Below are 11389 nucleotides of genomic sequence, written 5' to 3'. Positions count from 1 at the left end.
AGCTCTTTCATATATAAACTATAAAGAGAAACTTATGTATTTATATAACACACACACGCACATAGAAATTACAAAATTTCAACAGAACCATTAGGCCGCACTGGGGTATACTAAGGAAAAGGTCAGTAAAACTGATCATTTATATAATTTTCATTATTGTTCCATACTCGGAGAATAGAAAACATACAAAAAAAAAAGGAATAAAAGTAATTCTACCAATGATTTACCATATAATAAGGAAATCTAATTTGAAAACAAAGTTAAATAAAGTAGAATAAGAACGAAATGTTAAAACACGGAAAGAATAATCCTTGGGTGAGCCATTACAGAGGTATACCTTCGATATTACTACTAACATGAACTTATTTTGACAGGTAATCAAGAAATGTAAACAAAAGATTATAACCTTAAATTGGTGACTTTATATTGGTGTAATTGATAATTTATAGAAATTTATGGTAATTTATATACACCATGGGTTAATTATTCGACTCAATTCATCATTTATAGTGGTAAATATGACAACTTTCGCCCAAATTGAGTAACACAGGATCGTTGGAGAGAGAGAGAGAGAGAGAGAGAGAGAGAGAGAGAGAGAGAGAGAGAGAGAGAGAGAGAGAGAGAGAGAGAGAGAGAGAGATATTTCGCATGTGGAAAATCCTGATTTAGATAGAAAAACCAGTAAATGGAAAATACAGGAGAGAGAGAGAGAGAGAGAGAGAGAGAGAGAGAGAGAGAGAGAGAGAGAGAGAGAGAGAGAGAGAGAGAGAGAGTTGATGGGGGTTAGGTTGGTGTTTTCTTAGCATTATTATTGAATATTGAAGATACGTATAATGGAAGCCATAGTGAATATAGAGGAGCTTTTGTATATCGATGGCCAGGGCTTCCAACGTGCATTGGAAGTAGACATTTCCTGTTTCATAGCCGTGCCCGTCGTACCACAAAACCTGTAGAACACCAAACCTAAACTTCCCCACCTAACCTAACCTATTACAGGAGCGAGAAAGTGGATGTCAGGGTGGTATGTATGTATGACAGCGGCCACATGTATGTATTATGTCTAACTTCGAATACGGCAGTGTAAGGGGGGTCGTTGGGGGCCGTTAGCCCCCCGGGTAGATAATTAGGTAAGGACACGACTTGTAGATTAGGTTGGGGCGGAAAGTTTAGGTTAGTTGATGTTCATTTTTAATCAACATGAAGAACTGGCCGCTGATATACAAAAGCTCCAAAATGAGGTGAGGTTAGGTGGTACACTTGTTTATTTCCTTTGTAAAATGTTGGGTCAAGATATACTGTTGTACAATATTCATAATGAAAAAAAGGAGAAGAGAGTTCTTGGTGTATTTAAAGGTTATTTGAACAATTTTGCTTGAAATATATGTGAAAAAAAAAAAAAATTCAAACTATTGATGTTTTAAAATTTCAGAAGCAATGACTAAAAAACAACATTTAGTTTTGATTTACTATAGTACAATATTAACCAAAGATTTATGTAAGTATTTACTGTACCAGCTGAACTCGGTTGAGTCCCTTGTCAGGCTGGGAGGAACGTAGAGAGTAGAGGTCCCCTCTTTGTTTTGTTTCATTTGTTGATGTCGGCTACCCCCCAAAATTGGGTGAAGGGCCTTGGTATATGTAATGGATGTATGTATTTTAATAAGACCAATGAATTTGATCACTAAAATCCTAGAACCTTCTCAATATGCCCATTTTTTGGCGGCAATTGAAGAAGAAACTGACCAAATGCGTTTCTCAAAAGTAAATTTGCAATCAAGGATCACCTATTTTCAATCAAGAATTCACTACAATTTCAAATGACTTGTATATAGTGAAGAAACATTATCAAAACAGGGGTCCTTTATTTTTTACCCTATCATAAACTTGCATAGAATAAAAACTGTTCAGAATGGGAGCCTTTGTATATCAGCGGCCAGTTCCTCCAGCGAGCATAAAATAACTAACCTAACATACAAGCCATGTCCGTATCTACTTACCTAACACGGGGGGGTGGGGGGGGGGTGGCGCTAACATCCACCTGCAAACCCCCTTACACTACCATATTCTTACTTACATACATACATACAGTTGGACTCAGGTTAGTACAGTTAGGGAAAATAAAAATTACTTAAAAAAATTTGTGGGTACTTAATATCACTTACTGAGTAAATTTTTCAATAGCTTGAGAATACAGCACACTTCTATGCTCCTTTGCTGTGGTGTGCAGAATGATATACTACCAGGCTTATTTGCTCAATAGTTTGGTGGAAAACATACATATGCTAACTTAAATTGACATTACACAATAAGAGAAATTTTCTTGCTATCTATACCCTTCGAAGAATCAGAGGGTACTTCTAAGATAATAATAATCAGCAATGAGAATTATGTTAGATTTTACCGTAGTTATTTAAGCGGTTAATCATATCAATGGATGAGACTTATAGAAGAGTTTGGAGAGACTTAAGGAAGCTTAGGCTTGAGGCTCTTCTGAATGAGTGAGGGATAGAGTGGGAGGCCTAAAAGAACATATCATTCATCAACTGCCACAAACCTGATTACTGTTATTGCTGCTTGATTACTTAGTTCTTTGTCCAAAGTAGAAATAGTAATGACTGCTTATAGAAGAGCCATTAACAGTTTTTATGACCTGCACTTGATAGACCAGGTAATAACTATTTTGGATTAGGCGATTACTTTTGGTTAGTCTGTCTTCAACGACATCCCATCTATTTAGCTTGGACTGGATGGTTGGGGATTCAGTAAAAGTTAAAAAAGTTGCGGGTTTTAGGTCTCCACTGAGACGATTTACATCATTCTCCTCGGGCGACCATTACCCAGCAGGGACTATCACTAGTCCCCTCTAACCTCCCCCCCCCCAGGCACCACCCTGGGAGTAACCCCCGGTAGAAGGTCTCACGGTATTCGCGTCCCTGGCGGGGACCGAACTCGGGACCTCTGCAATAGAAATCCGCGACGCTACCAACCTTGCTATCTATCAGATTCTGATATCCAATATTGTCTTCAAATGTTTAAATGGTTACTCATGAATGGTAGAGGCAAGTAACTGTAACAATACCCTAGAGACTAACCATATATATATATGATCAGTACCCAAGCCCCCTCTCCATCAACCTAGAACCAGGAAAGGCAAGGCAATAGTGCGGATGACTCAGCAGGTACTTATAGGCTCCCTAGCTCACAAGGATGGTGAGGTTACCAACACTACAAGAAACTATCAAGCGTGGGCAGGGCTCAAACCCACGTCAACAGATCGCCAGGTAGTGACGTTTCTAATAGACTACCAAATCTTTAACTTCCTTCTCAGTCTCAGGAATGGGGCAAAGTTATTTGCCTCAAAGTTGTCAAAATCAGCTTCTAAACATAGCAGTGTCATTTACGGTAATCCAATTTGGGAGACAATAATAGACTGTTATTTCTCATGCAAATAAACAGATTTGTAAATTGTCATCTTGATGACTACATTTGAGTCGCATGAAGAGTGTACATGCTTTGACTATTTAAGCTTTACCTTTTCTTGATTGAGATATAATTCAAAACAGAATGTCTTGGAAGACTAGTGTGAGTAAGTAGATGAGAATCATAACTTAGGTCAGCTATAACTTCTAACTCTAGTTCTACATTACCATCATCATCTCTTCCTATGCCTATTGATGCAAAGGGCCTCGGTTAGATTTCACTAATCGTCTCTATCTTGAGCTTTTAAATCAATACTTTGCCATTCATCATCTCCTACTACACGCTTCATAGTCCTCATCCATGTAGGCCTGAGTCTTCCAACTCTTCTAGTGCCTTCAGGAGCTCAGTTGAAAGTTCTACATTATAGATATGAATGTTAATGACAATGTGAATTAAGAGGTTGTTTTCTACTGTAAAAAACAGTAAAGTGACATTATTCTAGTAGCATTATCTTTAGTTCATACAACAGATTTAATTACTATTCTTTGCTCTATTTCAGATTCTAACCAGATCAGAAATAGCAAAGCTGGACTTGTGAAATTAGTAACCAGACTCGAATTGCTTGTAAGGTCTTTCAAGAGGTATCTGAAAATCATCATTGGATCGCCTTGTATCATGTGATTAAAAGCATGTTTTTCTTGGAGTCAAGAAACTGGAAAAAGGAGAAGCTATGTGAGCACTAATAGAAGTAATTGTGGTCTATGAATTTCTTAGTACTTTTTATCATTTTTTAAATTTACAGTATTGCAATTGCAGTTGGTCTGTGCAAAGCTTGAATAAGGTAAAAATGAGGTAAGACATCTTATATCATGTATTAAGTAATTGGTTGTGGATATAAAATATTCAATTTTCAGAAAACATGGGTATTTAAAGCATTTTTTAAAAGATTTTGCCTCTTACGTTTTATCTATTTGTAAGAATTTGATTAACTTATCCTGTAAAATGATTTTTGTGTAATATCTTTCTACCATAAGGAATTAATAATTGATCACACTATGGATCAAACTTTATGAATTTTATGTATTGTAATGTAATTTAACGGAAGCTTCACTATTTCTTTATAGAATTTCAACCATTTAATACAATAGAATATTTAATGGATTTGTATCCAGACATATGAATAGCCCAAAGTCCATGAGAGACTGTCTAAAGAATACTTAGAAATATGGAAAGATGGAAATATTGATTATCTAAGAAACTACTTGTTTAGAACCAATTGCATCATGGATGTGGAAATCGGTCCCGTGAAAATAGAGGAGGTGATAGTTGCCGAAGGAAATTTGGGCGACGTTCCGTATTCGTGTAATGAACAAGATATAAATATCTTTGAGCAAGTCGATCTGGAGATTTTGCCGCAAAAGAAAGTAAGTACGGGTAAGCGTCCTTACGTTTGCAGCACTTGCAGTAAGACGTTCATCAAGAGCAGTCATCTGAAACGTCACGAGCGAATACATACGGGCGAACGTCCTTACAACTGCAGCGTTTGCAGGAAGGATTTTGCCATGAAAGATAACCTCAAGCAGCACGAAAAGACCCACACGGAGGAACGTCCATATGCTTGTAGCATTTGTGGTAAAACTTTCCGTAAAAAAGCTGCCATTACTCAGCACATGAGGATACACACAGGAGAACGACCGTACACTTGTGATCTGTGTGGGAGAAGTTTTGTTCAAGCCGGCCACTTAGAGACCCACAAGAAAAATCACATTGGAGATCGCCGATTCGGATGTGACCTGTGCGGGAAAAGATTCATTGCGAAACCCACGTTAGATAAGCACATGAGAATTCATACGGGAGAGCGACCATTTTCGTGCACTTTATGCGATAAAAATTTCATTCATAAGATTAGCCTTACCAACCACTATAAAGTACACGCTGGCATCCGAGCCTTCTCTTGCGAAATATGTAGCAGGAGTTTCATTCACAAAATAAATCTTGACAAACACAAACGAACACACACTGGGGAACGGTTATTCTCCTGCGATATCTGTAAGAAAACTTACACGACGAAAGACCACCTCAACCACCACACCAGAAAGCACACAGGGGAAAGGCCTTTCAGCTGTCATATCTGCGGTCGGAGTTTCATTCAGAAAGGGTGTCTGAGTAAGCACTTCAGAGTACACACAGGAGAACGTCCATTTAACTGTGATACTTGCGGGAAGACTTTCAGCCAGAGAGGGCATCTCAACAGGCATAAAAAGAACCACACAGCGGAACACTTGTTCTCGTGTAAGACTTGTAACGAAACTTTCCCTCACAACAAAGCCCTTCGGTTACATGCAAAACGCCACGAAAGGGATTCTGTTTATCCCTGTGAGGAATGCAGTAAAATTTTTCAGACCCCACTGAAACTTAAAAAACACACGAAGACCCATGCTCGGAAAAAACTGCTGTCTTCCGGTGAGCAGAGAAAAACTGTCTGTGAAGAAGAGAGTCCTCCCAAAAAGAAGAGAGATGCAGATGAAACCTCTTGCAAAAAAACCAAGGAATTTGTAAGTGTGGATGTAAAACACGAATATGATGAACAGATAAACTTTTCACAAGAGGAGAAAAGTAATTCTCCAAATTGCGAAGAACTCGAAGCACTGTTAGTGTCGGAGACAGGAGACGAAAGTTCTAGCAGAAAGAGTAATGATTTTCTTACCAAGGGAGTAAAGCAAGAGTCTGATGATCAGAAAAATAGTTTATATGGAATGGAAAATAATTGTAAGGATCCTGTAGGAGTTGATGCATCCGTAAAGTCAGATGAAGTTGTTGAAACTTCATGCAGGAAAAGCGAGGATATTCTTAGCGTGGAAGTGAAAGACGAATATGATGAACCGATGAGTGATTTTTGCGAAGAGGAAAGTAGCGATTTCAAGAATCCTGCAGATTGTACTGTCATGCCTACTAAAGACCCTTTATCACTTACGACAGAAGTGGATTTGCAGAGTATCTCGGAAGTTTTTATAAGACAGGAAGAGGAGGATTTCTAAGAATCTTTTAAACGTACATATTAAGGATATAGAGCAGTAGTTCTTAAAGTGGGCAGAACGAGAACGTTGGATTGCTATTGAGGGCCAAAAGCTGTGGGGTAAACAAAGTGGTAAGCTACAACCCTAGTTGGAAAAGCAGGATGTTATAAGCCCAGGGACCCCAACAGGGAAAATAGCCCAGTGAGGAAAGGAAACAAGGAAAAATGAAAATATTCTAAGAACAGTGACATTAAACTAAATATTTTCTATATAAACTATAAAAACATAACAAAACAAGAGGAAGAGAAATAAGACAGAAGTGTGTGCCCGAGTGTACCCTCAAGCAAGAGAACTCTAATCCAAGACAGTGGAAGACCATGGTATTGAGGCTATGGCACTACCCAAGACTAGAGAACAATGGTTTGATTTTGGATTGTCCTTCTCCTAGAAGAGCTGCTTACCATAGCTAAAGTCTCTTTACTTTTTAATTTTTTTTTGCAAAATCTGAATGACCAAACTCAAGTCATAAACACTAAGACAAAGAAACTTGTATAGCGATTATAGATGATGAAATTTATATTAAAATAAACAAATGCAGAGCTTTGTTACGCCGTTTATAGTGTATCAAGGGAAATGGGGTGCAAGGAATTGATCTGAAAGCAAAACGGCAGCCAGCCTGAAAAGAGTTCGGGAACCATTGATCGAAAGTATAATACTGAGGTATATTTCTTTGCTCATGTATTGAGGGGTCTGTGATCGAAAAAACGTAAATTCATTTTATGAGAATTCCTAGCAGCTTAATTAAGAGTGATGCTTGCAGTTGACATGTTACAGAAACCCTTGATCCATTGATTAATGAGCTGACATGTTACAGAAACCCTTGATCCATTGATTAATGAGCTGACATGTTACAAAAACCCTTGATCCATTGAATAATGAGCTGACATGTTACAGAAACCCTTGATCCATTGATTAATGAGCTGACATGTTACAGAAACCCTTGATCCACTGATTCATGACCTGACATGTTACAGAAACCCTTGATCCATTGATTAATGACCTGTTACAGAAACCCTTGATCCATTGATTAATGACCTGACATGTTACAGAAACCCTTGATCCATTGATTAATGAAGTAACATGTTACAGAAACCCTGTGATCCATTAATTAATAAGCTGACATGTTACAGAAACCTTTGATCCATTGAGTTATGAGCTGACATGTTACAGAAACCCTTGATCCATTGATTAATGAACATAAGTTCAAATTTAGGCTTTAATGTTATTAATTATTTCAGCTTATGTGAAAAATAGGGTAAAGTTGTTATTAATGAGGTGATAGAAGAGTTTTGTCATACTTTTATTATGTTTGATCATATGATTTTTTGTTCAATAGGCAGTTAGAATTTTTCATGGACTGTTATATCATTTATGCTATGAATGTTGTTCAGCACATGATCTACCATGAGGATATTTTTAAAATAATTTTCATTAACTTATGAATTGTGTTCTACAGTATAAAAAAGTTGAATTGTGCATATCATAGAAAATGAGGCTTTTAATAGCCAGTTATAAACAAAGTCTATGCTATATTGTTGTAAAGTATATCAATAATTCTCCTAGATTAGAACTTTCAAACATATGATGGGTATCTTTGTGCAATAAACTAAGAATTTTACTCAAGCGCAAAGTAAAATAAAAGTTAACCCTTTTACCCCCAAAGGACATACTGGTACGTTTCACAAAACTCATCCCTTTACCCCCATGGACGTACCGGTACGTCCTTGCAAAAAATGCTATTTAAATTTTCTTTTTACTATTTTTGATAATTTTTTGAGAAACTTCAGGCATTTTCCAAGAGAATGAGACCAACCTGACCTCTCTATGACAAAAATTAAGGCTGTTAGAGCAATTTAAAATAAAAATACTGCAAAATGTGCTTGAAAAAAAAATAACCCCATGGGGCTTAAGGGTTGGAAATTTCCAAATAGCCTGGGGGTAAAAGGGTTAATACACTTTTCTAAAAAAAGTTTATCAGGTTTAAATAACTTTGGAAATTCGTGACGTGTAGGCGTGCTCACTGTCAGTAGAAAGATCAGGTGACTGAGAACAACAAAGGGTTAAGAGTTATGAATTGGATGCCTAAGCTAGTCATGTTGAATAAGACCATTACAACTTAAGAAACGACTCTTGGTCTACATCTAGTTCTTATCTAAGGGACTTACTGTATACTCATTTAAGAAAACCCATTTGCAGTAGCAAATCTATCAGCATGGATTTGCAATAATTATGAAAAAAAAAGAAGTAATCCAGAGACACCAAGTTGGATTGTTGTCTAGATCTCCCAAAGTAGCAATTCAATTGGAAAATGTGTCCAGTAATTTTTAGCTTTGCATAATTTTCCCCGTTGATTAAAGGTATCTTTGGCTAATGGAAATTGACACCATATCTCTCATCTCATCAACTTATAATTTGAAGTATATTTGGGATAGCTAAAACATATAGTCATTATTCTAATTTCCTGAAAAAAAATATGCTACACTAACTAGGAGATAATGAATGGAGAAGTATTGATTTAAAATCTCAAGATAGAGTCGACTGGCGAAATCTAACCGAGGCCCTTTATTTGTGTCAATAGGCATAGGAGGAATGATGATGAACTATATCCACAAGATGCATAAGTGAAATGGTAACATCATCAAATATGAGAGCCAACAATGATGTCACTATTGATAATGTAACATAGTGAGTAAAAGGGCTCATTATTGGTAAAAAGACCTCAAACATGTCAATTTATTACTTGGGTTTGGACAAATTTCATCGTCACGCTGGCCAGCGCAGATTGGTGATGTGTGGAGATTTTTGTCTGATCATTCACAGCAAACCAACCTTGAATGAGTGGCACTAACTAGTATGGTTTTGCTGATCATGGCAATATGTAAACCTTTACACCACGTTAAGGTATCCCTCACTCAGAAAGGGATAAATAAGAGAATACCATTCAATAATCACATACAGTTTTTGTATATCATCATTCTACCATCGATGGACCTGTGTATTGTCACTGTATGGATACAAAGATGACTTAAGTTTATAACTGGCTTTTAAAATCAATGTTTTAAGATTTCAAATAAAATACAATTCATGTTTATATTGCTTAGACTTTTATCACTTAGTAAATGAGAGATCTCTCAAGTTTGTCTTCATAATAAATGATCTGCTGAACAAATTATACATCATGAATCACCTGTGTGTGTATATAAGCCCGTAACTGTCTTGGACATGTTAATGATTTTTATTTTTTATGTTTTGATACACATTGAAACTATTACCTATTGTTATTAAGGTTATTAAGAGAAAACACTGACTTTAGCCTTACAACTTTGATTCAAGAATTTAAGAATAAAGACTTGAAATGTTATAGATAATGAAGAGGGTATTAGATTTTATAGCTTAAAAAAATGCAAAATTCCCAGAATTATAAGAGAATGTCCTAGTGAAAGAATGTTCTATTTTATAACAAAAAATATGAAGAATTGATATTTATTTGTATTTAAAACAAGAAAGCTATCTGTTATAATGTTCTGAATGAAATTCAGAGACTTAGGCGACTTCATTTGAATACCGAGTCAAAAAACCAAACTTTTAAAGGACTAAGGTGACATCATGAAAAACAGAGGTCTAAACCATCTTGAATTTAATTAGTTTAAATTTAGGTATTTCAGATACCTCCTCCTATGATTATTTATGTTCTAGTGGTTATAACATTCCCGTTGAATATTATTATTGTATATTCTACCTTGTATTTTAGTATTAATTCTGTTATCCAAACTTATCCACATATGCTATTACTAGTCGTAAGTATATAATTTTATGAACGTCCAGCTGGAGAGAATTCTCATGTAATTCGTATATTTGTTGGGCCTTGTTTCAGTTATGAAATCTCTTATACAGATATTCTAATACCAAAGATATAGCTTTTATCATTCCCAAATTTACCTTAGTGTCGCCTCTGGAAAATCCCAGAGTTCTATTCATCGTACAGAAGATCCTCAACTTAAAACATTCGAATTACAAATATTCAGAAATACAAACACAAACCCAATTGAAAATAACAAAGATAAGATGAAGAAATACTGTAATAAATCAATATCATATCATTTAACCCTTTTACCCCTAAAGGACGTACTGGTACGTTTCACAAAAGCCATCCCTTTACCCCCATGGACGTACCGGTACGTCCTTGCAAAAAAATGCTATAACATTTTTTTTTTTCATATTCTTGATAATGTTTTGAGAAAATTCAGGCATTTTCCAAGAGAATGAGACCAACCTGACCTCTCTATGACAAAAATTAAGGCTGTTAGAGCAATTTAAAAAAAATATATACTGCAAAATGTGCTGGGGAAAAAAATAACCCCCTGGGGGTTAAGGGTTGGAAATTTCCAAATAGCCTGGGGATAAAAGGGTTAATAGTTAGCAAAACAGCATTAGTAATAACCTGATATCTATTTCATATGAAATCCAGCTATTTGTTGACTTTTGTAGCTGGAAATTATAGGCATGGAATTCACGTTAGGCCTACCCTAGTCCAAAATTTAACAAAATTGGACTTGCAAACAACTCGACTTAAAAACATCTTCTTGTAACCAATTAAGTTTGTAAGTTGAGGAGCTTCTGTATTTACATGTTAATATAAGTGCCTGACCTTTGACCTAATTTTAATACATGTTAATTTAGTTGTATCCAAAATATATTAATCCACTACCAACATTAGGAGAGTGAAGTTATGAAGTGAAATATATATAAACAAGCTCCAAACAGAATTCATCTTAGGGTCTGTTCAGTGTTGTGAGCTGGGTACTGTCACGGCATTTTATAGTGAATAGTTTAAAGGTTATTGTATGGTTTTGACTATTTGCTTACTCATCATGTTACTCATTTCATTTTAC

At 36.0% G+C, this 11389-nt stretch overlaps 1 protein-coding gene across 1 annotated transcript; it reads left to right on the top strand.

Annotated features, from left to right (window-relative positions):
* The first annotated feature begins 409 nt into the window (after nucleotides 1-409).
* Nucleotides 410-6576, top strand: LOC137645301 (gastrula zinc finger protein XlCGF57.1-like). Its single transcript, XM_068378120.1, has 2 exons — nucleotides 410-512; nucleotides 3980-6576. Exon 2 carries the CDS (start codon nucleotides 4704-4706, stop codon nucleotides 6456-6458), a length of 1755 nt encoding a protein of 584 aa, XP_068234221.1. The 5' UTR covers nucleotides 410-512; nucleotides 3980-4703; the 3' UTR covers nucleotides 6459-6576.
* Nucleotides 6577-11389: the final 4813 nt, after the last annotated feature.

Source organism: Palaemon carinicauda, chromosome 1 (genome assembly GCF_036898095.1).
Source record: "Palaemon carinicauda isolate YSFRI2023 chromosome 1, ASM3689809v2, whole genome shotgun sequence".
Lineage (NCBI taxonomy): Eukaryota > Metazoa > Arthropoda > Malacostraca > Decapoda > Palaemonidae > Palaemon > Palaemon carinicauda.
This window is presented reverse-complemented; position numbering and strand designations above follow the sequence as displayed.

What these genes read in the sequence shown, in the direction of transcription:
- LOC137645301 (XM_068378120.1), top strand. Translation starts at nt 4,704, where the DNA reads ATGGATGTGGAAATCGGTCCCGTGAAAATAGAGGAGGTGATAGTTGCC.